The sequence below is a fragment of the Cervus elaphus genome, chromosome X (assembly GCF_910594005.1).
Source record: "Cervus elaphus chromosome X, mCerEla1.1, whole genome shotgun sequence".
Classification (NCBI taxonomy): domain Eukaryota; kingdom Metazoa; phylum Chordata; class Mammalia; order Artiodactyla; family Cervidae; genus Cervus; species Cervus elaphus.
Genome location: NC_057848.1, coordinates 160,252,441 through 160,279,904, shown reverse-complemented (window position 1 = coordinate 160,279,904; position 27,464 = coordinate 160,252,441). Strand labels below are relative to the sequence as shown.

The 27,464-nt window shown below is 39.4% G+C and overlaps 1 protein-coding gene and 1 long non-coding RNA gene across 7 annotated transcripts in view; one reads left to right on the top strand and one right to left on the bottom strand.

Annotated features, from left to right (window-relative positions):
- CA5B (carbonic anhydrase 5B) overlaps positions 1-24,381 on the top strand; it is a 30,962-nt gene extending 6,581 nt beyond the window's left edge. Inside the window, exons 2-10 of one of the 5 annotated variants that reach the window (XR_006339845.1) lie at positions 2,176-2,370; positions 13,351-13,548; positions 16,210-16,328; positions 17,380-17,475; positions 18,008-18,070; positions 19,149-19,304; positions 22,059-22,253; positions 23,944-24,061; positions 24,139-24,381. Coding sequence is in view for 4 of the 5 variants with exons in the window: in XM_043896093.1 (XP_043752028.1) it covers positions 2,229-2,370; positions 13,351-13,548; positions 16,210-16,328; positions 17,380-17,475; positions 18,008-18,070; positions 19,149-19,304; positions 22,059-22,238 (954 nt within the window). In the remaining variant the exon portion in view is untranslated. Of the gene's footprint in view, positions 1-1,863; positions 1,882-2,175; positions 2,371-13,350; positions 13,549-16,209; positions 16,329-17,379; positions 17,476-18,007; positions 18,071-19,148; positions 19,305-22,058; positions 23,762-23,943 lie in introns of those variants that run through there. The other 4 variants (XM_043896092.1, XM_043896093.1, XM_043896090.1 and 1 more) reach the window with 4 other exon arrangements.
- Positions 1-27,464, bottom strand: part of LOC122689554 — an 82,163-nt gene that overhangs the window by 53,262 nt on the left and 1,437 nt on the right. For both annotated transcript variants that reach the window (XR_006339850.1, XR_006339849.1), the window contains exon 2: positions 25,472-25,529. This is a non-coding gene — a long non-coding RNA (uncharacterized LOC122689554). The remainder of the gene's footprint in view (positions 1-25,471; positions 25,530-27,464) is intronic.

Below are 27,464 nucleotides of genomic sequence, written 5' to 3'. Positions count from 1 at the left end.
AGCAAGGTACTCATTTGACACAAGGCACTATCAAGATAATATCTTGAAATTTCATTATTAGTCTCTATTTGAAATCGTTAGTCTCTATTTGAAATCAGACTTTGCATATCTTAAATAAGGTATATTTTTACATACCCATGCCCTTAAAAATGTATATATGCAAACATACACATAAAACTATGAACAAAAGTGATTTTAACTTGGTTAGAGAATATCAAACACCCGTTGGCAATGCAGACACACTTTAGATGTCACAGGCCTAAAGACTTTAGGTAGGGAGTTAGGCTTGCAGGAGAGGAGCCTCCCTGGGAGTCACGAGCTCCCTTTAATGTGGTGACCATGCACCTCCACTCCCTTAGTTCAGTGTGTTCATTGGCAAAGTGATGTGTACAACAGAAGGCATGGCCCTGGGCTGAAAGGCTGGCTTGTCACCATACTGTGCTTCATGTTACAATACGGGTGTGGGCACATGGTTTGTGGGGAGCCAGTTATAGAGATCTGTCTGGAGCCCTCACTTGTGCCTTGCAGGGTAGTGACAGGAAGTAACTCTGTTCTCTGTGTCCCGCGTTCACTGGACACACCTCAGGTGTGATTTTCTCTCCTTTCTCTTGGGTGCAGCCTTGTCTCCTCCAGCTCGGAGCTAGCAGTGACAAGGGCAGCAGTATAGGCAGAAGGGCTTGTTCATGGCTAATTAATTGCAGTGAAGTATATGAACAGAGGGAGGATGAAATGAGAATGTGTGCCTCCTTGCTCAGCATCGCTTGGGGTCATAATGTGCTTTTTCTGTATCTAACACTCTTCTTGGGGAAACATGGTATGAATGAATAAAGTTCAGGTCAGTAAGTGACGTGTCTTCTTGTCCCCTCAGTTTCCCTTTTGGTGCCTCTGCACCTCAGTCAAGGCCAAATTGCTGAGAGGCCTCCTTTGGCAGGAGAAAGCAGACTCAGGAGGTACCTGCTGAGGACTGGTTGGTGTGTGTTTTCCTTCCCATATGATGTGTGTTATTTTATTGAGGTAAAATTCACACAACATTAGCTATTTTATCTTTAATATTTTGGCCGCAGTGCGTGGCCTGTGGGATCCCAGTTCCTGACCAGGGATTGAATCCAGGTCCCCTGCAGTGAGGAGTCTTAATCACTGGACCACCAGGGAATTTCCCAAATTAGCCATTTTAAAATGTACAATTCAGAGGCATTTAGTACAGTCCCAATGTTATATAACAACTACCTCTATCTAGTTCCAAAACAATTATATCACCCAAAAGAAAACCCCACACCCATTAATCAGTTATTCCCCATTTCCCCCTCTGCTCAACCTGTTTTCTGTCTCTGTAGATTTCCCTATTCTGAGTATTTCATACGAATGAAATCATACCATATGTGACCTTTTGAGTCTGGTTTCTTTCACTTAGCACACTGTTTTCGAGGTTCAGCACATTATAGCATGTATAAGAACCTCATTCTTTTTTATGATCCACTTCATCTTTACTACTTCCCAGCACCCAACAGAGTGTTTAGAGCAAATAAATGTTGAAATGAAAATGTTTACTGGCAGAATTCCCAAGCTGTGAGGTTAGGTTAGGTTCACATATTCAGGAAGGTTTCTCTTGCAGATCAGGCAGAACTTTGGGAGTCCTTCGGGTCTTACATGTAGGGATATGAGACCTGCCTCTTTAAAGGACACACTAGCATTTAAAAGTGTTTCAAAAACTACCCATGAGTATTTTGGGAGGATATAGCTTGGTTTTCTTTTGTTTTTAAGCAATCCAGATGCAGATTGATTTCTTTCTTTTTTTAATTCAGGCTGCCTGGAGGAAACTTTAATCTTTGGTTTCTCCTAAATATCAGTACCATGCTGGACTATTAATCTGGATTTCAAGGGGTAACTTTTTGCTTTTAATTTAAGAAAGTGTATTGTTAACAGTCTTTCATTTTGTGGATTAAAAGAGTCCTTTCTCTGAACTGCTAATACTTAGTAACCGTAAGGGAAAGGCAAGGCACCTGAATCAGTTATCTGAACCTGCCAATGAGGTAGGTGAGCAATGTGTTTGAGGAATAGTGGATAAACGACTGACTCTGTTTTGGCCTCCCCTCCTATGTACTAATAATCTGAATGTTTTCCACATGATCGGGACCTCTATTATTTATGGCTTTGCCTCTTCTGTCCTGCCACTAGGCTATTAGGTTCCTGCAAGCTACTGGGGAGTTGATCAAGATTTTAAGCTAAAGATGGCGATGATGAGTCACCTGAGGGCCATTCTTCAAGCCTCTCCATGCAAGACACTGTGGAGAAGGTTCCAGACTCCGAGATCCACGCCTGCAAGGCCTTGCAGCCTCTACACCTGCACTTACAAATCCCGGAACCGAGTCTGTGAGTACACGGCTGCCTGGATGGAGTGGAAGCTGGTTGTTTCCTAAGAGTCACGTGTGTTGAGTGTGTGCAGCTCTGATGTCAGCGGCATTCCAGGCTGGGATTAGATGCCTTGAGGAGAATACCTCATTATTTATCTGTTAAAATACGGGAAGCTTTTCCCCTAACTTTATTGAGCTACAGCTGACCTAAGTCTGAGGTGCACATCATGATGATGCACTCTGGAACGTTCCATCCCTCATTAGAAATTGCAGAAGAGTTACTTGTAGCTGACCAGCTGGCCCATGTGTGCTTTGCTGTGACCCCGCAGATCAGGTGAGGTGGCAGATGGTCTTCCCTGACTCCACGGCACTGCTGCCATTGGGGGTGGCTCATTCCGTGCTGTTGGGGCTGGACTGTGCACTACAGACTTCATGGCATCCCTAACTGTCTCAAGACCTCCCGAAAGGTCCCCTGGAGGCAAAGTGACACTGGCACAGAACCCCTGGGATGATAGGAGAGGATAATGTGTGTGATGGTGGAGACATGAGTTTAATGCACTGGTTAAGCGTATCTGCCAAATAGTTATTTTCTATATTTTCCACCATTCACAGTGAATTCACACAGTTTTCCAGTGTTGGTTTGCTTCCAGATTGTAGGTTTCTCAACTTTTCTTCCTTGGGTTTACTCTCTCTGACCCTATATGCACATTAAAAAGGAACTTATGAGCAGTGCCAATCTAGCTAAATCCATTGCCTTGAAACTGCTTCATAAATATATTTTTATTGTAAGTTTATTTTGTTTCTTCCATCATTGACTGTGTTCTCATTAAACTGAACTGGCCTGAGTCATAATAAATTTCTGGTCACTGGGTGTGGCTTCCTACCAGCAAGCCCACATCCTCCCCAGAATGGCTTCTTCTCAACACTGGCACTTTGTGGTCTAAGGCTAAAAATGGAAAAAAAAATTAGTCATATTTATCTAGTTACTAACAGAAAGCTTTTTTTTAACAGAAAGTTGAAAGTTAAGAGTCTAATATTCACTATGCTCATGTCTTTAGAATACTTTGCTCCTAGGGAATTCCCTGGTGGCCAAGCAGTTAGGACTCCACATTTTCACTGACAAGGGCCGTGGTTTGATCCCTGGTTGGGGAAGCAAGATACAAGCCAAGTGGTAGGGCCAAAAAAAAAAAAAAAACCACGCCCCATAAAACAGTTTGCTCCTTTTGATAACGACAAAAACAAAAAGTGGTAGTGACGTAGGGATGAGGGGCTACCTTGACTAATTTCCCACATCACATGTTCTTGTTTGTAGCTTACTAAGACAGACTGATGACAGTCATGATTTTTTTTTGCTTTAGATGTTTATACTGTCCCTCCTTGTTTCACCCAGGATAATATTTGGTCTTTGCTGCCCTGAGCCACTGAGCATGTCCTGGTCCCTCATCTGTTTAGCTGTAAGGACAATACTCATTGTTCCTAGAAACTCAGTACCTCAGCATAAGGCCCAGTGACCAAGAATGATCCAAAATTGTTGAGGGTTAGAAAAGATAATGTTCAAAGTCCTTAGCTAGCGCCTCCCACACAGCGAGAACTCGGTGCTGGCAGCTACCTCTAGTACCACAGTTGTTATCATCATCACCATCATCACCATGTCATATGCTCAGCACCTCCCTCAGATGTCTGACCATTTTTAGGATCTGGGGAGCATAGCGAGGACTGACTGAAGGAGGAGGGTATGGCAAACTGACAAGTAGCATTTCACTAGGGCCTGTGCCCTATGCTCTACCTTCATTCCCCATCATCACCAGGCAATCACTGGTGTCAACTCAAGCTGCTATTTGCTGTGATCTCAAGTTACAGACAGTAAATGTTGACAGTCCTAACCCTGTGGACTGGTAATATGATAAAATAAAGATTAAAGCCTGCACCAGTTACCCAAAATGAAAAAAATTAATTTCACTTCATGTATCACTTACTGACATTGAGCCTAAATGCCTAGTCACGAGGAGCAGTCGTCACCATAAAGGATATTAGTGCTTTTCTACATGAGGAGATACAAGAACTGGGCTCATAAAATCAGCTCCTGAAAATATCTACCTGAAGACTTGTACTGCCAGGTTTTCCCTGAGCACAGAGGCCCACACTTCTACTCTCGATCCTGATCTCCTTTCAGGCGTTGTTGAAAATCAGCAGCTGTAGCCATACATAATTTAATTCTTGTAGAGATGGATGGCAAGTGCCCATGGCAAATGCCAATCTGTAGCTGACAATATCCACAAGTGCCTAGCACTTACCGTATCAGCCATTTCCATCATCAGAGAAAGTTCTAGTTTACAGTACTTATATTAACTGAACAGTGTTAGAAAATGGTTCTATTAGTGCTCCAATTAATTTTAAAGAACACCAATAAAGCCTGGAGAACAACAGTACTCAAGTTTGTTTTGCAATGTCTTCACAAAAAATTCTGTATTCCCCAGATAACAGAGACTGGGATATCCAGAATATGTTGTCTTCCATTAACTTTCAAATAATCTTGAGAAACAATGAACCTATTAAGAGCCCTTTGGAATTACAGTAACAGCCTCATGGGTCTCTGCAGCCATTGATATTCAGCCGCTAAGTCATGTCCCACTCTTTGCAACCCCATGGACTGTAGCATGCCAGACTCCTCTGTCCTCCACTATCTCCCAGAGTTTGTTCAAACTCATGTCCATTAACTTGGTGATGCCATCCAACAATCTCATCCTCTGTCATCCCCTTTTCCTCCCACCTTCAATCTTTCCCAGCATCAGGGTCTTTTCCAATGAGTCAGCTCTCCACGTCAGGTGGCCAAAATATTGGAGCTTCAGTTTCAGCATCAGTCCTTCCAATGAATATTCAGGGTTGATTTCCTTCAGGATGGACTGGTTGGATCTCCTTGCAGTCTAAGGGACTTTCAAGAGTCTTCTCCAGCACCACAACTCGAAAGCAACAATTGTTTGGTGCTCAGCCTTTTTTATGGTCCAACTCTCACATCCACACATGACTACTAGAAAAACCATAGCTTTGACTAGATGGACCTTTGTCAGCAAAGTGATGTCTCTGCTTTTGAATATACTGTCTAGGTTTTTTCATAGCTTTTCTTCCAAGGAGAAAGCATCTTTTAATTCCTTGGCAACAGTCACCATCTGCAGTGATTATGGAGTCCAGGAAAATAAAATCTGTCACTGTTTCCACTGTTTCCCCATCTATATGCCATGAAGTGGTGGGACCGGATGCCATGATTTTAGTTTTTTGAATACTGAGTTTTAAGCCAGCTTTTTCACTCTCCTCTTTCACACTTATCAAGAGACTCTTTAGTTTTTCTGCACTTTCTGCCATTAGAGTGGTATTAGCTGCATATCTGAGGTTGCTGTTGCTTCTCCCGGCAATCTGGATTCCAGCTTGTGATTCATCCAGCCTGGCATATCACATAATGTACTCTGCATAGAAGTTAAATAAGCATGGTGACAATATACAGCCTTGCCGTACCCCTTTCCCAATTTTGAACCAGTCAATTGTTCCATGTATGGTTCTAACTGTTGCTTCTTGATCCACATACAAGTTTCTCAAGAGACAGGTAAGATACTCTGGAACTCCCATCTGTTTAAGAATTTTTCACAGTTTGTTGTGATCCACACAGTCAAAGGCTTTAGCATAGTCAACAAAGCAGAATTATATGTTTTTCTGGAATTCTCTTGCTTTCTCCATGATCCAACCAATGTTGGCAATTTGATCTCTGGTTCCTCTGCCTTTTCTAAACCCAGCTTGTACATCTGGTAGTTTGTGGCTCACGTACTGCTAAAACCTAGCTTGAAGGATTTTAAGCATGACCTTGCTAGCATATGAAATGATCACAATTGTATGGTAGTTTGAACATTCTTTGGCATTGCCCTTCTTTGGGATTGGAGAAAAACTGACCTCATCCAGTCCTGTGGCCACTGCTGATTTTTCCAAATTTGCTAACATATTGAGTGCAGCACTTTAACAGTATCATCTTTTAGGATTTTAAATAGCTCAGCTGGAATTCCATCACCTCCACTAACATTGTTTGTAGTAATGCTTCCTAAGGCCCACTTGACTTCACCTCCAGGATGTCTGGCTATAGGTTAGTGACCACACCATCATGTTTATCCAGGTCACTAAGACCTTTCTTGTATAGTTCTTCCGTGTATTCTTGCCACCTCTTCTTAATCTCTTCTGCTTCTGTTAGGTTTGTTTCGTTTCTGTCCTTTATCATGCCCATCCTTGTATGAAATGTTCCCTTGATATCTCCAATTTTCTTGAAGAGATCTGTAGTCTTTCCCATTCTATTGTTTTCCTCTATGTCTTTGCATTGTTCATTTAAAAAGGCATTCTTATCTGTCCTTGCTGTTCTCTAGAACTCTGCATTCAGTTGGATATATCTTTCCCTTTCTCCCTTCTTGCCTTTTGCTTCTCTTCTTTTCTCAGCTATTTGTAAAGCCTCCTCAGACAACCACTTAGAAATTTTTGAATTTTTTTTTCTTTGCAGTGGTTTTGGTCACTGCCTCCTGTACAGTGTTACAAACTTCTGTCCATAGTTCTTCAGGCACTCTGTCTGTCACATCTAATCCCTTGAATCTGTTCGTCATCTCCACTGCATAATCATGAGGGATTTGATTTAGGTCATACCTGAATGGCCGAGTGGTTTCCCCTATTTTCTTCAATTTAAGACTGAATTTTGCAATAAGGAGCTAATGATCTGAGCCACAGTCAGCTCCAGGTCTTGTCTTTGCTGACTGTATAGAGCTTCTCCATCTTCAGCTGCAAAGAATATAATCAATTTGATTTCGGTATTGACTATTTGGTCATGCCCACGTATAGAGTCGTCTTGTGTGTTGGAAAAGGGTGCTTGCTATGACCAGCATGTTCTCTTGACAAAACTCTGTTAGCCTGTGTCCTGCTTCATTTTGTACTCCAGGGCCAAACTTGCTTGTCATTCCAGGTATCTCTTGACTTCCTCCTTTTGTACTCCAATCCCCTATGATGAAAAAAGGATATCTTTTTTGGTGTTAGTTCTAGGGAGTTTTGTAGGTCTTCATAGAACCAACCAACTTCAGCTTCTTTGCATTAGTGGATGGGGCACAGACTTGGATTACTGTGATGTTGAATGATTTGCCTTGGACACAAACTGAGATCATTCTGCCGTTTTTGAGATTGCACCCAAGTACTGCATTTCAGCTTCTTTTGTTTACTATGAGGGCTACTTCATTTCTTCTAAGGGATTCTTGTCTACTGTAGTAGATATAATGGTCATCTGAATTAAATTCGTGGATCCCCTTCATGGATCACAGCCTGTCACGGTGAAGGGGCTTGCATAACTCAATGAAGCTATGAGCCATGCCATGCAGGGCCACTTAAGATGGATGGGTCATAGTGAAGAGTTCTGACAAAAGTAGTCCACTGGATGAGGAAATGGCAACCGACTCCAATCTCTTGCCTGGAAAATCCGATGTATAAAACCAAAAGGCAAAAAATGTGACATTGGAGGATGAGCTCCCCCAGGTCAAAAGATATCCAGTATGCTACTGGGGAAGAGCAGAGGGCAATTACTAATAGCTTCAGAAAGAATGAAGCAGCTGGGCCAAAGTGCAAATGATGCTCAGTTGTGAATGTGTCTTGTGGTGAAAGTAAAGTCCAAAGCTGTAAAGAACAATATTGCATAGAAGCCTGGAATGTTAGGTCCATGAATCAAGGTAAATTAGAAGTGGTTAAGCTGGAGATGGCAAGAGTGAACATCGACACCTTAGGATTCAGTGAACTAAAATGTTTGGGAATGGGCGAATTTAATCTGCAGCCACAGTGCACTAACAAATAGCCCTAAACTGACCACCAGGACATGTGGGCCTTAGTCTGCTGTGGTGGTAACTGCGTGTGATGCTGTGGTTACCTGGGCTCAGCATCAAAGTGCCTCTTACAGCCCTGATGCTCTAACAAGGCAGTTTGTGATTCTGTGACCATCCTCAACAAAGTCACATGAAAGGTCCCTGTGTGTCCTCTCACTGCAGTAGACCTACTAGGATGGTATTCAATTTGATGAGTAAACAGCACATCTCAAGAAAAAGGACAGGTACAGGAGAAGGTACAGGGCAAGGCACAGGAAAAAAGGTTAATGACGGCATAGAGCAGTAATGTCCAGTAAATAAATGGAATATGAGCCACAAATATGAGCCATACAGACAGTTCTATATTTTCCAATAACCACATTTTAAAAAGAACAAATAGTATGTCAGTTACATCTCAATAAAACTGGGAGGGGAGAAAAAATAAATTTTATTCATTTGTGAAATTAATTCTAATATATCAAATACATAGCTGAGATGTAGTATAGAGGGGAAATTAATTTTACTAATATATTTTATTTAACCCAATATATCCAAAACATATCTTGTCTCTTTAAAATGAATATAAGAATTATAAATGAACTATTTTACATTTTTTGTTTTGTACTAAGTCTTCAAAGCCCCTAGGTGTTTTACCTTTACAGCACATCTCAATTTAAACTAGTCATATGGGGTGAGTGGTTACCATATTAGACAGTGCAGGTTACGAGAGTAACAGCAGGTGAAGGGATGCTTAATATAGTGTGGGGTTGTTAGGGAATGGGCTTGGACTGACCTTGAGAGCCTCATAGGATTTTACAAAATGAGAGAGAAACTGGCAGATGGGATCATCTGAACACAAGTGTTCTGGGGTAAAGCTGCTTGCCTGGTTGGAGAGACTGTGAGGTAAGGAGGTAAGGGTAGAGAGACCTTGTTTGGTTTTCTCTGTCAGTAACATAAGTGCTCAGTGCCTCCTTTGTGCCTGGCACCAACTTTGGCCCTGGGCTGTATAAAAAGTGGAGGACACGGGCCCTTTGAGCAGATAAAGCAAATACACTTTATATGAGAAATGGCTGGTGCTAAATGGTGTGAGAATGAATGCAGTGTGAGTTCCAAAGAAGGAAAGATTAGAGTTAGAGTGACTGGAGAAGATGTCAAGACCAGTTTGGGAAGATGGAGTAGAGAGGGGTGAGAGAGGAGGAGAAACAACTAAGAAGTGTGGTGTGACGTGTGGGGCTGAGAGGCCTAAACTAGGCTGGTGGCCATGTCACCGGCAAGGCAAGGAAGAGACAAACCTGAAGGAAGATTAAAGAAAAAATAGTGTGATGATCAGCAGGGTAATAGGAAATAAAGATAAAAGGGGAATGAGCCCTTCCCAATGATGGCCTTTATCTCATACATTCAATCTGCAGCTTGGTTCTGGATTGCAGAACACTGAGGGAGGCAGATAGTTAAGTGTATATATGCAAGGGAGGAGAACTAATTTTCCCTCTAGCCTTCTAGGGTCTTGGCTGAGACCTGTGTAATATGGCAGATTAACAGGAAAAAAAACAAACAAAAAAGGTTTAATAACATGTATACCTCCTAGATAACATGGGAGAGACCCAGGAAAACAGTAATTCCTCCAGGTGGCTCTAGACACCACCTTCAATACCCGCTCTAGCTACAGACAAAAGAAGCTGCTGAGACAAGGCTGTTATTGGAGATGACCAGGAAAAGCACATTCAACAAGGGTAAGGCTGTTCTACAGATCTAAGTCCTGCATTCTCGACTGATGAGTTTTTGGTGACTTAGTCATCCTCCTCTTCCTGATACTGAGAGGGAGACACCCTTTCAAATGGAGCTTTCTGCTGGAAATGTAAATTTCCTTTACAAATCGGTAACTTCCACTCTGTTTCCAGAGCTTCTCCTATGTCTGCTGTTTCTCAAAATAGTCCTTATACCAAAGAGATATATTTGGGGGTTGCATATTTGATTCCCTTTCACTACCCCAAAATATGCCTCTTTGACATATGGGTTATTTTGAGCTGATTATTTTGAGACATTGCAGACAAAGAAGCTCTGGAAACAGAGTATAAATTACCAGATTTTTTGCATGATACAGTTACATTAGAAAGGGGGCCTGCACCTGGAGATCACTTTTTCACCTTTCTATAAACTTTGTTTAGGATGTATTAACTCTTCTCACCTTCCTGTGAAATTCATTCCTCCCCTTTGAAGTCCCAGACGGGTCCCAGCCCTTAGCTCATAATAGTATTTAAGCCACAATTTTCCAGATGCCTTTTCAGTTTTATATCCTTGTGGGGATTCCAGTAAGTAAGTAGGTAATTAATTTTTTTTCTCCCTATAATCTGTCTTTTTATTATGGTGGGGGTGTGGGGGTCTCAGCTAAGGACTTAGAAGGTTGAGGGAAAATTATTTTTACTCCCCTACAGTAGCATATTGTGTTACCCTTCATATGTATATAATTATGACTATACCTATGTAATAAATGTGAAGGAAAAAGATCAGAGTGTTGTGATTAAAAAATAAGAAAAAGAGGGGATCATATTATAAGAGGGTAGTGAGAGCAGATTTTACTGAGAAAGTGACAAGCCCAATATCTAAATGTAATAGGAGCCACCCATAAACTCAATGAGGGGAAATTGACTTCTGAGGAGAAGGAAGAGCAGGAACTGAGGGGCTAAGGAAAGAATAAGCTTCTCAAGGGGCTTCTCAGTGATGCCCCTCCCTGATCCCAGCCCAGGCTGGAGCCATAGGTGGTACAAGCGCAAAGAAAAATCAAAGCCAGGACCAGTCACATAAACAAGAACTAAAGCCAAGCCAAGCACATGGGACCTAAGGGCTTTCATTAATGACACCTAATAGTGTGGTGTAGCCCCTTAAACCATGGTTGATAGAATCACTCTTGCTGTTCACTTCATTTTCCCCACACAAGAAGAAACTGGAAACACAGGCTCCGCTGTCAGAGCACATAATCATCTTCCTGCTTTGAGGCAAAGTCTGAGCAACCATCAAGAAACCATTTTAATCTGTACTTTGTTAGAATGGAGGAAGAAGAGAGAAGAGAACAAAAATGTGACTTTATCATTGGCAAAACAAGCCCTGGGCAAAAGCTGGCTTCTCTAAGGGGACAGTGACCAAGGGCTCCCTGATGGGGTGGGGGTTGGGTTCCAAAAGGAGGAGGTGAGTGGGGGAAAGCCTGGAAGCTAAATTTGTGAATTGATAGGAGTGTTATGACCATGCCTGCATGCTCAGTCGTGTCCAACACTTTGCGACCCTATGACTGTAGCCTGCCAGGCTCCTCCATCCATGGAATTCTCCAGGCAAGATAACTGGACTGGGTTGCCATTTCCTACGCCAGGGGATCCTCCCAACCCAGGGATCAAATTGAGTCTCTCTTGTCTCCTGCATTGGCAGGCGGATTCTTTACTACTGTGCCATCTGGGAAGCCCATATGACCATAAAAGAGCCACTGAAAGAACAGGCCGGGTTTCCTCAGGCTGCTGTTTGTGTGGGTGAGGGAGTAGATTCTAGGCATTTCCTGAACAAAGTGGGGGCCGATTTAAGGTGAAACAGGGCATCATCTTAGGCATCTGCTCATCATTCCTGTCTTCCCTAGTCTCCATGGGAGACAGACCCTCACCAGCTGGTTTTGAAGGGTGTGAATGCTCAAAGCCCCAGCCTCCCTCTGGGCATCTCAGAGGGGAAATGTTGTCAGGTCTCTGCTGGCGGTCAGCTTTAAGACTGAATCAGGGCTGTTCTGGGGGTTTCTGGAAGCTTTAAAATACCAAACTAAAAACTAACCAAATACAGCTTTTTAACCCAACAATAGCATTTGGATAATCCATGCTCAGATTAAAGGGCATTTATCAAATTAGGAGCTACAGGGCACAATAAAGGGGCAGGGAGACATGGCTCCTGCCTGCAAGGAATCTGCATTCCAGTCCAATAATAGTATGATTATATGGTGCCAGTTCCCCCCATTTTTCACTTTAGATTTCTGAAACAGAAAGTTCTCCTTCTCTCAAGTAAGTTCTTGTTCTTCGGAAGTTATTTTGTACCGAGGGAGAAAACCCAAAACGTCGGGTTTAGACCTCTAGAGAAGAGATGATCTGTATTATGTGAAAAGCTGAACAGAAAAAAGGGAATACCCTGAGTTTGCCTATTGCTTTTGGCTCCAGACCAAGATTTCTCAACTTTGGCATTACTGACATCTGGGACCACGTAATTTTTGTGAAAGCCCATCCTGCTACTATATAGGATGTTTAGCTGCACCTCTGGCCTCTACCCACTAGATGTCAGTGGCACCCTCCTCCAGTTGGACAACTGAAAGTGTCTCCAGACATTGCCAAATGTCCCCTGGGGTCCCCATAGCTCCCTCCTGTGAGAAGCACTGGTCTAGAAACTGCCTTGGCACGCTCCGTGTCTATACTGCGGGCCACTTGTAGGATCCCACTTGGGGCAACTACCTCAGGAAGAGAACTCTCTCCCGTCTAAGAGGAAACCAGAGGCAAGCTTGTTTTTTTCTGACAAGCTGAGTACCAGTTACCCTGCCATGCACAGAGGGGTTTGACTGGGCAGCAGCTGCCTTGTCACTTTCTCAAATCCTCAGGCTCATTCTCAGCGGTGGGGTGAGGTTCAGAAGGGCATTGGTCATGATTTATCTCGATTCATATTTTGTCTGGTTTTCCTGTTGGTCTTGGTTCTGCCCATCCATGCTGCTTCTAAAGGGCAGAGACCTGGACAACCCGAATTATACACGTGGAGTCTGTCCATCACGTGTCCATAGCTCTCTTTGTTATAAGAAATTTGCTGAGATTTATCAGGGACTTGCCACAAAGACCTGGCGCTTGACTCTGGTAGAAAAATCAGCAGTGGTGATGCCGTGTGAGACCGAGTGTGCGTATACACCTGAACTTACAGTGTCAGAGCTACACGTGTGACAGACAGAACTCCAGGGACCTTAGCAATGCTAACGTCTGGCCAGGCTTTGCAGGATGTCTGCCTAATCCTCACAGCTGGCTCCCATGGGCGGTGAACTCAGAGGACACACCTACGTGGGCCCATATGATCCCCGCAGTGAGGATTCCAGCTAGTGGGCCTCTCGATGACAGCCCCGATGTGCTTTCTCCTAGTGCACCCCCTCTGGGAGAAAGTGGACCTGGTCCCGGCGGGTGAGCGCCAGTCGCCCATCAACATCCGGTGGAGGGACAGTGTCTACGATCCTGGCTTACAGCCGCTCACCATCTCTTATGACCCAACCACCTGCCTCCACGTCTGGAATAACGGGTACTCTTTCCTCGTGGAATTTGAAGATTCTGCAGATAAATCAGGTGAGAGCCAGACCCGTGGTCTCATCTGGAGTTAAAGGGACAGCTTCATGTCAGCACAGGCCACATCGCACAGCCCCGGGAACCCTTTTGGTATCAGTGGTATGGGACTCATTGGACTTACTTTCATTATGTATGGAAGAAGCCCCTTCTCTTTTTTATGAATGTTTTCCTCTAGTATCGGTAGTATTTTTCCTTAGTGAGCAAATATCTCTATAGAGAGAATTTGTAAGTGATAAAAAGATAGGCTTTGAAATTAAACCCTTGCTAGAAATTTCTTTTGCATATGTGTATTGCATATGTACAAATTTTCTCTGCTTACTGACTTTATAAGACACTTTTATTTAGATTGTAATGTTATTTAAGTAGATCTAACTGATGAGACTACAATACCATTGAAATGGGGCAAAAAGCATATTCATGTGTGCATGAGGTTACAGTCTAAACTAGTTAAGAGACCAATGATATGTGAAAAAAATGGAAACTCATGTTCTGTTAATTTTGTTAAACAATATCACCTAGTGTAAATGAAGCACAATTTAAAAGAGATTTTAAAATTCAAATATTATATTGCTTTTAAATCTACTTTTTTTCAGCCTACCCAGATATAAACTAATCTAATGACTTCAAAGTTTACCTGAAACTTTTAGTGTCTATTGAAAACCATGTGATTAATTCTATGCAGTATTCTTTTTTCAAACTGAATTTGATAGTATCAAATAATCTTAATTTGTCTGAAATAATTGTTACTTGAAATAATATATCTTAAGCAACAATTGATCCATGGCTCAGCAGGTAAAGAATCTGCCTGCAATGCAGGAGACACAGGTTTGATCCCTGGGTCAGGAAGATCCCCTGGAGGAGGAAATGGCAACCCACTCCAGTCTTCCTGGCTGGAGGATCCCATGAAGAGAGGACCCTGGTGGGCTACGGTCTGTGGGGTCGCAAAGAGTCAGACATGACTGAGCGACTAAGCACATGATCCATCTTAAGGAACGGTTCTCAGCCACTGGCAGTTTTGCTACCCCTCCCTCCCCAGGGACTAGGGACACGGCAAGATCTATAGGCATTTTGGTTGTCTCATTGTGAGGAGTGTGCTATTGGCATCTTGTGGGTCGAGGCCACAATTACTGGCATTTATGAAGAGTTATCCAGCTTCAAATATCAATAGATGCACTCACTGGAGTGCATTTGTTTCTTTCTATTACCAATACTGATACAGTAATTAAATTTGATTTTTATTAGGCCTAAATCATTCTTTACTGCAAAAAAAAAAATCAATAGAGCTAAGATTGACAAACTTTGATTTTCTCTCATGAAGGTGAAGAAATGCATCCATGACAGTGTTAATGAATAAAGTTAAAAGTATATGTTAGAAGTTCCCTGGTGGTCCGGTCATTAAGAATCTGCCTGCCAGTGCAGGGTACACGGATTCAATCCCGGGTATGGGAACATTCCACGTGTGACTGGGCAGAACTTCAGTTTCACCCAACAGATTAGACTGAACATTTGCCAAACTCATGCTCACAATATGGAGCTGATATAGAAAAATAAGAATTTTTTAGAATACAATTTTATGTCTATTTCACTACACTTTAGTATTATTAATAATTATTAATTATTAATTCAGTGAATCATGTGGTATTATTCTCTGCACTTCTCCTAGCCCTCAAAGAAAAGTAGTCATTGGTGTCTTTGCTCACCCTTACAAAACTCCTTTTTTTTTTTTTTAACTCTTTCTTTTTTCAAAAAAGGAAATTATGTAAAACATTTATGAAAGCCAGTAAGATAAACAGTAGACCACTACATGACATAGCCAGTGTATTTGGACCCCTGAATGACTGTACTCAATCATTTGCATACATAAAATTCAACTAATGAGGCAATAAACTCTAAAATAATTAATATGGATGAGATGGAAGGTTTGGTTTTCCTGTTGTTGTATGGTTTAACCATGAACAGACATCGCCAGGGTTTGCTCAGATGCCAGAAATGAGGAACTAACAGCTTCAGCAAATGCAAGCAAAAAAAAAAAAAATTGCACAACCCAAAGCCTGAGGAAGGATGACTTTTAAAACTCATATCTGAACATTTCCCCTATAATGTACTGATTTCAGTAGTTCCAGAAAGTAAAGTATGGGGATGACTCACATTGTTCACTCTGTCCAAAGGGAGATAGGTGATAGTTTTTGACTTGCAAATTTCCTTTTCCATTTCAATGTAAGGAAAAGAAACACTGTTATCTTCAAAAATTGAAAAGCAAAGTGTTGGCGCATAAAAAAGAAAGTATCTTTTGTACCCTTATTTCCGTTTTATAAGACTGTGTTAGATAAATATGCTGTGAGAGAAGTTTGCATTTTATTGTGCATAAAACACACTGGGCATAGTAAATATAGACCATAGAACTAAGGCAAGAATTGGCCTTTAACAATTGTGTGCAGCTTGGAGTATAGTTAAATCCTGGTGTCATTCTGAATGCAGGTCTTGCCCTTACACATGTATTAACTGCATGGAAATCAAGTTTATAAACACTGGTATAAATACAGTGTGCTCCATTTAAGACAGTTCATGAGAAAGTCCACCCAGAGAGTCTACTTTTCCCCTGCATTTCTCCACGACATCAAAAACATCAAATCCCCTGAATTGTTGGATATGCCATTTCAGTGATCGAGGGAGGACCCCTGGAACACAACTACCGATTAAAGCAGTTCCATTTTCACTGGGGGGCCATTGATGCCTGGGGCTCTGAGCATACCGTGGACAGCAAATGTTACCCGGCAGAGGTAAGTTGAGAAGTTTGGGAACAGTGACAACAGTGGAGAAGAAGGAATAGTTCTGAATTTCCAGTTCTAAGAAATTATCAGGAAGAATCAGGTAATTCCTATAAATGCTAACTCTCTCAGGGGCATATTTGATGATTCCCAGTTTAAACATGTAAAAATGATAACTGCCCTCATTTCAAATAATATGTCAGAAATCAAACTTAAGATCCCGAAACAGAATTTTTCTAGAATTCTAAGCTAGGCTCACACGATAACCTAAATTAATAACGCAGGCAACAGTGCAGGGCCACCAGGTCAAATCAAGCCAAGTGAGAGATGGTGGGAGCCTAAATGAAAGTGGTGGCAATAGAAATAAAGAAAAAGAATATGACTTAACAAGCACTTTTGAAATTAAAGCAAAATGACTTGGAGGCAGGGTCCTCTTCAGGAAAGGAGAGGAAAAAGTTAAGCATGACCTTGAGAGTGTCACTTGGGAGGCAGGGTGAGGATTCATGAATGATGGACAAGGAATTATTTGTAGGGAAATAAAAGGGGCCAAAATACATAGAATTTCTTCTTAACAACTTTCCACCTAATTTAGTTTTAAATGTTACCTTAAAAAGAAACACATTTTAAGTGGTTATGCCTCGAACAAATTTGTCCTAAACTCCTCATTCACATAGGGAGAATCTATTTCTCTCAACATAAATATCTCTCCTTTAGATGCAAATGGATTTTATATATGAGTGTTTCATGCAAATCAGGATGGGAATGGACAAATGTTGCTCCCTCACTGAAATGTTATTCACTTGGAGATAGATATATACATATATATGTGTATACAAAATTTTCACCCCAAATAAAGTCTATTCCAAAGTAGTATTAATTACTGCCCCTGCATATATTTCTTCCTGTTCTTTAATTCTGTCTTATTTTGCACCATATTGTCATATGCTTTTCTCAGTGGCTTTATTTTGGGTGAGGAAGCACAGTAAATATCATATGTGAATAAGGCTGTTTTTGAGCAATCCTACATGATCATGTGTAAAATCGTCTTTGAATGGTGTTTCAGCTGCACTTGGTGCATTGGAATGCGGTCAAGTTTGAAAACTTTGAGGATGCAGCACTGGAAGAAAATGGTTTGGCTGTGATAGGAGTATTTTTAAAGGTAAAATAAAATCTTACTAGCTTTAAATGATATATTGTATCCTAGGATGAAAAGATACAACACTGCAATTTTAAGTTCTAAAAATATTGAGATAAAAATAATGTTTAAAATACAAGGTTGTTATGAATATATTTCAAATGGCATAGAAATGCACAGTCCAGTTCAGTAGTTACAAGCCACCTGTGGCAACTGAGCACTGGAAATGTGACCACTTAAAAAAAAGAACTGTGGCTACTTTGTGGAACAATTTTTAATTTTAATTAAAGAAATGATGCTTAAATGGGGCAGGGCATCTTCGCCTATAGGCATGCTGACCCTGTCATCAAACAGCCTGCTCAGTTGTTCTGTGTCTAATTGAATTCAGTGATGTTTAAAACATTCTAAATTACCAGTTTAAATGTAGCTTAAGTAGTATGGTTGGTTTGTTTTTATATAATCACCAGGTGGTTAATTTTAATTTATATTCTGTTGCAGTTTCAAAAGTGAGATGTCTATTTTTTTTTTTTTTAGTATTTTCTCATTGTCTCTTTAGCTAGGCAAGCATCACAAAGAGCTACAGAAACTGGTGAATATTTTGCCATCGATTAAGCACAAGGTAATTTTTTCCCCTCTAAATCACTTGAGATATAGTTTATATTTCAATCTCTGAGTGGAGACAATAACAGGCCATTTTGAATTGGGAAATGTAACTCGCCTCAGTGTAACTGAGGTTCTCTTTGAAAGTCACCCCTTAAGACAACTTGCCATTTATGATGCTTCTGTTGAGAGAGCCCCTGGCCCTGGGACACTCTGCAGGGGACAGAAGTGATCCTGTCGGTGGGCACGGACGGCTCTGCTTTGGCTGCCATGCCACTGAGCACTCAGGGACTCGGACTCAGAAACATAGCGAGTCCCCTTCTCATCCCCAACCCCTGCTCCTTCTCAGTCCTTCAGGGCAAAGGACTTAGGGCAGCCTTCTGGAGTCTAGCTACCCTCCCACAGGCGGGGAGCAAAGTTTGATAGAAACTTAGTTTGTCCAGTCTTACAGAACAATTACCACATCCTTTGGGGTGGATATTTCTGTGTGTCCCAAAGATTAATTGTTCAGTATTCAGAATCCCAGATGGGGCTACTCTCTGAAAGTCTATTCTCTCTCTCTTCCCTCCCCATCCCTGTCTCTCTCTCTCTCCCCCACCTCCTTCCCACTCCTTCCCTCTCCATTTCCCTCTTTTTCCTCTTCCTCTCTCTCTCTCCCACTCTTCTGCCCTCCTTCCCCTCTCCCCATCCCTCCCTCTCCCATTCTCAATCCAGGATCCTGTCTCCTCCTAATGCATTGCATTTTAGAAAGGTGAATTCTTTTAGTCTCTCTTGAAAATGAAAAGCCTCCATGTTTATGCAGCAGCTACTACCTAATGCCTCTCAAAGAGTTCAGGGGAGCCAGCCTGTGCTAACCTCACTAGAACTGAGGGAGAAAATGGCTTTTGCTCTGTTCCCACTGAGGACTATCAGAAATACATGGTTAATTGTAAGAGCAAAGCAAGAGTGTGATTTTGTCCTAAGGTGACCAGAGGTAGCTGGAGCTCATCTGGACCACTGCAGGTCCTCAGACTCCCCTGGAATCATCATCACATCATATGATTCCTGAGTGGTTTTCACCATGAAATGATGACTCAATGACTCCTTCTCTTGGCTAGGACACACTTGCAGAATTTGGGTCATTCGACCCTTCCTGTCTGATGCCTACTTGCCCAGATTACTGGACCTACTCGGGGTCCCTGACTACACCGCCACTGTCTGAGTCTGTCACTTGGATCATTAAGAAGCAGCCTGTAGAGGTTGATCATGATCAGGTATGTTCTTTCCACATTTCTATGTAAAGAAATTCTAGTCTGTGCCCTTAAAACAAGGTCGAGCTCAAACTTTGGCATCAGTTTTTACTATCTTGTAATGCTTATATATTTTTATTAAAATGTGCTAACATCTTGTGTTACTTTTGATATGAATTAGGGAATGCTTCAAATTAACTAGAGAGAAGAGTTAAAACTTAGGAAACATAAGCTTTTTACTTCCATATTTGACAATTACATGTGCTTTATGTATTGTATATTTTATATGTAAATATGAATCTTTATGTAAACAAGACCCTTTTAAAGGGAAGAATGAAGGCTGAAAGTGGATGTGCTCGAAACTCTTTGAAATCTTTAAGGGAATTTTGCTATGGAACCTCAGGATAAAAACAGAAGCCAACAGCATGTGTCCAGAAATTTTAAGTCAGTTGTTTTGACCCTGAAGTTTATTTTTCCTAGAAACTAAATAGGTGTTAATTACTATGCTAACACACAAATCCTATTTAATTCATAATATAAGTGAACTGCAGTAGTATTTGCTTATGCTTGCTTTATGGGATTTTAATTAATCACAAAGCATTTTCACAAGAACAAAAGTTCCAAAACCTTTTTTATGAAGCCAGGATAACTGACACCAACATCCACCAAAGACAGGACCAAAAAAAAAAACATTTTTACAGACTGATACCTCTGAAGAATATATTTTTTAAAAAGCTAAAATAGGGACTTCCTTGGTCGTTCAGTCCCTCAATGCAAGGGACTCAGGTTTGATCCCTGGTCGGGGAACTAGGATCCTGCACATCACACAGAGGTTGTGGTTAAAAAAAAAAAAAACTAAAATAGTATTTCAGAAACAGAATCCAGCAGTGTGCTAAAAGAAATATATATTATACTCTGTTCAAGCAGTATTTATTCCAGTAATGCAAGGATGGCTCAATACTAGGAATGATATTATTTATCATATCAATGAACCTAAATATAAAAATTATAATCATTTCCATAGATTCTTAAAATGCACTAGCAAAATTCAACATTCATGTTTTTCTTTTTAATTTTCAATAAAATAGGAATGTATGGAGACTTCCCTAATTTGATAATATAGATTGATCTCAGTTCTAAAGTAAGTAGGATGCTTAATATGGAAAAGAATATAACTATGTTAAATTTTAAATTAAGTTTTATTCTGGAAGTAGTGTAATTAGACATGAAAAAATAAATTAGAGAAACAATAAAAGGAACTACTACAAAAATACGATAATTCAGTAATTAGTGGAGTACAATATTAATTTCTAGAAATCAGTACCTTTGACATGCAGAAATCACAGTCAGTTAAAAGATATAATGGAAGAAAGAATGCTATTTATAATGTAAAGAAAAAATACAAAATATCTTGAAATCAGCTTAACAAGAAAACTTAAAATACTCCTGAAAGACACAATAGACTTGAACTGATAAAAAATTACTTCCATGTGATTGAATAGGAAGACATCATAAAGATACCTGTGATGTCAATTCTCTTTAAGTTGTTATTGTCCATGAATTGTTTATTCTCAATAAATTTGATATAATCCCATAAATATACCAATAGGATTTTAAAAATAGGCTACTTCTGGCCTCATGTGGGGAAAAAAAAATGTATAAATAAATAGCCAGGGAAAATTGTGAAAGAGAAAATGAAAGATGATTAAATCAACCAAGTTACAAAGCCTCAATAGTTAAATAGTGTTGTGTGCTCAGTCACTCAGTCCTGTCTGATTCTTTGTGACTCCATGGACTATAGCCCACCAAGCTCCTCTGTCCATGGAATTTCCCAGGCAAGAATACTGGAGTGGGTTGCCATTTCCTCCTCCAGGGGATCTTCCCAACCCAGGGATTGAATCAGAGTCTCCTCCATCAGCAGGCAGATTCTTCACCACTGAGGAAGCCCAAATAGTGTTGTGCTGGTACACAAACAAAGAGATCAATCATAGGGTGAAAAATGTAGATTCAGAAATATGTCCAAGTAGATATGAGAATTTAGTTTATGATAAAGGTTGCATCTCAGCTCAGGAGGGGGGAAAGATGAGATTATTCAGTAAGATCAATGGGGACAATTGAGCAGACACTTGGGGACAAAAAGTTGAATCAACCATTCAAACCTTAGACAAGAATATATTCCAGACATATTAAGTGTTAAAAATACTGCCATAAAAGTACTAGGATAAGCCTAGGAAAATCTTTTCATACATCCAAATGGAGGAAGCTTTTCTAATCATGTATCAAAACCAGAAGTCACAGAGATAGCAACTAGTAGACAACATAATTTAAAGAAAAAAAAGTTGTGTAGTGGAAACCATCATAAATAAATGACAATATAGAGTTTGCTCATAAGACTGGTCTTGGGGACCTATGCATTTAGTCTATTACTATCCTTCATATTTAAAAATTGATATAACACTGAAAAATAAATAAACAAAATAAATCAGAGGGTCAGTGGCCCATGTGAGAACTTTTCAAATGAAATTTCAACACAGAAAATTCAGTAAGAAAAAATATTAGCTGTCATCAATAATCCTAGTTGCCTATAATCTTACCACTAAGTGTTAATCATTGTTTGGATAATTTATTTATACAGATGCACATAAATCCTTCTGTTCTTTTAGCTATATAAATATATACAAGTTTAAAATGAAAGTAGTAAAAATGAAAGTAATTTATTCATGAAGTAAAGCTATCTTTTTACTGGAAAATATTTATGCTTCCTGTTTCCGTTTCTAGCTTGAGCAATTTCGAACCCTGCTCTTCACTTCTGAAGGGGAGAAAGAGAAAAGAATGGTGGACAACTTCCGCCCCCTTCAGCCCCTAATGAACCGCACTGTCCGCTCATCCTTCCGTCATGACTATGTGCTGAACATACAAGCAAAACCCAAGCCTTCCACCAGCCAAGCGACTCCCTAAGATGCCATTATCTAGGTAGTTATCTTGCTTAAATATATACTACTTCTTTAAATATTGTTAACTAGACTCTTCTAAATGCCTGCATTTAATAATTATAAACGAGCCTTTATTTGTATGGCAGTGTTCCTCAGTCTTTGAGGGAAGCTCTTTAGTAAACAAATTTTTACTTTTATTGCTACTGATGTTTATCACTGAAGTACCAGTAAGAGATACAAGTTTCTCTTATAGCAACCTGTTGGTAACTGTAATATCTTTTTACATGCAACATTTTTGAGCTATCTTTTTATGTTTATCAATTGGTGATTCTATAGAGTTATATGTAGGAATGAGAATCAAAAGATTTAACAACTGGTAAGGCACAGACGCTGACCATCCAGAATGCAGGGTTTTCAGAAACAGCCACAGGACCCAGACTGGCACTTCTTGGTTGAACATTGGCTATGTTTTAGGTATATCTGATTTTAAAACACGAATGTGTATTCTTTTATAAGGCCTTCTCAGTGGGTATATGCCTCAACTCTTAGTTGTCATTACTAACACATGATATGATTACTTACTATCAATTAATAATATAGAAAAAATATCTTGTAATCCTAAAAACACAAGTGTATACTTATATCTGGGAATTCTTTTGCATTTCTGAAAGCCAGATGTTCTACTTAAAGGCTTGATCATATAGAAAGCATATGCATTTTGAGGAAAATATAACCACAAATATGTTTATCTCAAAAAAAAAATAAAAGAAAGCATATGCAGAACATTTTAAAGAAAATGCTTTGAGTGCCTAGAACTTAAAATTCTTCATGATCTATTTTACAGAAATATTTTTCAAAAGACTAGTAATACAATAGTCTATGGTTTACAGTATTATTTTGCATTGTATGTTACACTGATTCATAGAATACAATATTTCCCACAATTAAAAAACTATCTTGACTTCCCTTTAAAACTATCTGAACTGTATTTTATTTCATTAGTTGAGGTTCTGTGCAAGGTAGGAGATAACATAAATGTCCTAATTTATACAGTGGTTTAGAAGACTTTTGCTATAATAATAAGGAAAGAAACTCATCAGATAGGTAAAACCTAGGTAATTCTACATACTGTGAGGAATCCAATCCAGAGTCGCCCTTGCTTGTAAATATGTGGAATGTTTCTAACTGCCTATAAGCCTGTATTCAAACTCAATACTGCATTTACTAGTATATTTGTTTCACTAGTATGCTAGTCATCTGATCTGTAGGATAAGGTTGGATGAATATACTTAACACTACTGAACTATACAATGAAAAAGGTTAAGATGGTAAATTTCATTTTAATGTGTATTTTACCATAAGTAAAAGTAACTAATAAATTCAGTAGGGGAAAAAAATAGGGTTGGAGTTGTATGTTTAAGTTTAGGGGCATATCTCTGCTCTTAAAAAAGGAAGAGGGTGAAGGCATTGCTTCTACAGTGCATGCTTTCTCTGGAAAATGGAAGCATACATGCTCTAGGAAATGAATAAAATTCTTTACAAGATTAATATGGGGGAAAAGCTATGTTAACTTTATTCTTATCTGTTTTAAACCACACCTGTGTGCATGCTCAGTCACTTTAGTTGTGTCCAACTCTTTGCGACCCTATGGACTGTAGCCCTCCAGGCTCCTCTGTTCATGGAATTCTCCAGGTAAGAATACTGAAGTGGGTTGCCATGCCCTCCTCCAGGGGATCTTCCTGACCCAGGGATCGAACCCACGTCTCCTGTGTCTCCTGCATTGCAAGTGGATTCTTTACCCACTGAATCACCTCGGAAGCCATTGCAAACCATAGTTATCTTTAACAGGTACACACATGAGATATGCATCTTCCAGGGCACAGGCTTCCCTTCTAGCAAATTCTTAGTGTAAAATTCTATTGCAGTGAGTCTTCTAAATTGGAGTGAGAACCAATGCACAGAATGCCCGACCTGCCCTTCCATCTTAGAGATACAGAAGATATTCATAAGGTGTGTCCAGGTTAGCCACCCTTGATTAACTTACATCTAGTGTTCTTGTGTAGTTTTTAACAGTACCCTCTTTCACTCTCAACCATGTCCTGCTTTGTATTAAAATTGCTGCTCATTTTCATTACATACTATAATAAAACCCTTTCTTTACAATGTTAATATTTGTTAAATGACTTTTTGTTCTTATTAATTTCTTTGAGTATGTAAGATGTTTGTAAAATTAGTGAGACAACATGCAGATCAAAAAATGACTGGAAAACTCATGAGGGATTTACTAGAGAAGCAGGAATGGAAAGATCCATCCAGTGCTCCTCAGTTTACCAATTTCTATGGAACCAGTGCACAATCTGCTGACTTCACCAGTAGGGCAAGCTACCAGCCCCTTTCTCCTTTCCCAGGGCTACATGGGTTACGGTAAGGTTGGTTATTCCAAAACCAGGCTTCCACCTCAAAAAAGTTTAGGAAGATGCCCTTCTCTTGATCACAGGGGAGTGGGGGGTGGCAGGGTAGGGGGATGGGGCGGGGGGAACACATTCTTTTGGCACAATATTAGCAAGAACACAGTACTATAATCACTTTAGGTATTTTTCTATTCACTAGAAGACTCAACTTTTGATAACTATTCAACTATAAGTTATTCTTATTCTATTAATTAGAATAATTAGAATTCTATTAATTCTATTATTAGAATAATTAGAATAGAATTCTAATAATTCTATTCTATCAATTAGAATTCTATTAATAATTCTATAAATTAAAGTAGAATAAGTTATTCTTAAGTAGAATAAGTAACTTAAGTAGAATAATAACTTAAGTAGAATAAGTTATTCTTAAGTAGAATAAGACAGAATAACTATTCTGTCTTTTCAATTCAACTTTAAGTTCTTTCATATCAAATTTTACTGATCAAAATGGATACAGTTCAATTAAGTGAATAAGATCAATTCTGCCATCTAATTAGTACATATTAACAATACTGGCTACTTCACCTATAAATAGTACTGCATTTTTGTTGTTAGGAACTTAATGTTTGTGTCCCCTCAAAATTCATATGTTGGAAACCTAACTCCCAATATGATGCCATTAGAAGGTGGAGCCTTTGGGAAATAACTAGGTCATGAGGTTGGAGCCCTCATGATGGAGTTAGTGATCTTATAAGAGAGACCCCACAGAGCTCTCTCAGCCCTTCCACCATGTGAGGACACAGAAAGAAGATGGTCGCCTATGAATCAGTAAGGAAGTACTCACCAGACACCAAATATGCCATCTGCCACCACCTTGAGTTTGGACTTCCTGGCCTCTAGAACTGTAAGAAATAAATCTTGTTATTTATAAGCCATCCAGTCTGTGGTATATTATTATGGCAGCCTGAACAGACTAAGACACTTGTCCCTATATACATTTGGATACCTGCTTTTCAAATTCAACCTACTCTTCAAAAGTGGTACTTTGGTTTGGGTTCTAGGTGGGGATACCATCTGCCACCATTCTAACAGTTGTGTTGCTCTGAGCTTATCACTAGACGAAAGAATCAGTAAGAATGAATAAAGAATAACTTTATTCACTAATAACTGAATAAGAACTGATTGAATAAAGAACTGAATAAAGAATAACTACCACTAGATAGCTCCTTCCTCCAAAGAAAACTTTTTTAATCAGCTGTACATATATAGATTTGTAAGTATTTTCATATTAATATGCATTTATAAATATCTTATCTTGCTATTTTTAGTGATAACTGTAATCTGGAAAATATATAAAGCCTTTGGCATAGCAATGAGTGTTGAAGAGGACTTGAGACTCCACTGTATGTCTTTGAATAAATCTGGTGATTTAATAATGAAATTAATGGTAGGCAAGAAATGTTCTTTCATAATTCCTGCATTGACCATTCAGTGAGTCCCAGTATTACTGTCCTACGAGAGCAATAAAAAAGCCAAATTAATTGAAAGACTCCCAACCTGGCAAAGAGTAAACATTTTTTCCTTGCTCTCCCTTTATGCTTGCTATAAATGAAAAAAATACAATTATGGATCATTCTTTTGTCATTTTATAATAATTAAGACTCATTTAATAATAGCATTCTTTGTAATACCATTATCTATTACATCATTTATGTATCTATAAATGTGAAATACTTTAAATATAAAGTAAAATATTTTCTTTAACTTTTTAAGAATAATCAGCTATTTCCTACTGACAATTTAAGACAAAAATTTAGGCTTTTTCCCATAGAGAAGGGATAAACCAAAACAGGTATACTTAAGAATAAGTAGAAGTTGTATTTCAGGCACCAAGAAAAATAGAAAATACATGTTACATTGCAGAATAAATATAAATCTGTTTTATTTATCAGAATATCATAGTAGACTATATCTTTGCATTACATTTTTACATATCTTATTTTTATATTATGATTTATCAAATGATGGGAACTATAGTTTGGAAATGAAACTGGCTTTTAGAGTAACTTCTGTAATGAAATTAAGTTGAGCAATTTAAATTTATTCATGAAAGTGAATTCAGCAGTTAATTGTTGATGATAAATATCTAACTCCTATAAATGAAGATTTACATTCACTTCTAAATCATAATAGAATAAAATCTAAATCTGTATCCTTTTAAATTAGGAGTATCTTCCTAGAAGACATCTTTAATTATTCTGACATGAGAGTCTGGTCTGATTCATAAGAAATGTTACAGCAACCCAAACACTGATGCTTTCAGAATGGCAGCCATTGTCAGCATAATTCCTGGTCACAGAAACCAGCAAAATTGGAGATCTGCACAGTTATATTTTGTGCCAGCCAAGGAATTCTCTAGTTAGAGGCTATAACTGCCAAATCTCCACCTTCAAGAAGTTTAAGACACAGTGCAAGATGAAGTCTTATGGAGGCAACAACGTACAAAATAGTGTGATAGGTGTTATAAAAGGTGAAATATTTGTGCAAGGAGCACCCATAGGACAAGTATTTAATCCACTCTTGAGGGCGTTGGGAAGTTTTCAAGCTACTGCTGCTGTTAATAACCACTAATGTTTTTGGGACACTAATTATCGCCAGGCACTATGCCAACATATAGCATTTCCCTGATTTTTACAGATGAGAAAACTGAGGACTAAACATTAGGAACTGGGAGTTCCCTGGGAGTCTACTGGTTAGGACTCAGCCAAAAAAAAAAAAAGATCAGACAGTCAAGGCTTGAGTTTCCCAGTCCATCCAACTCCAAAGTCTATGTTCCT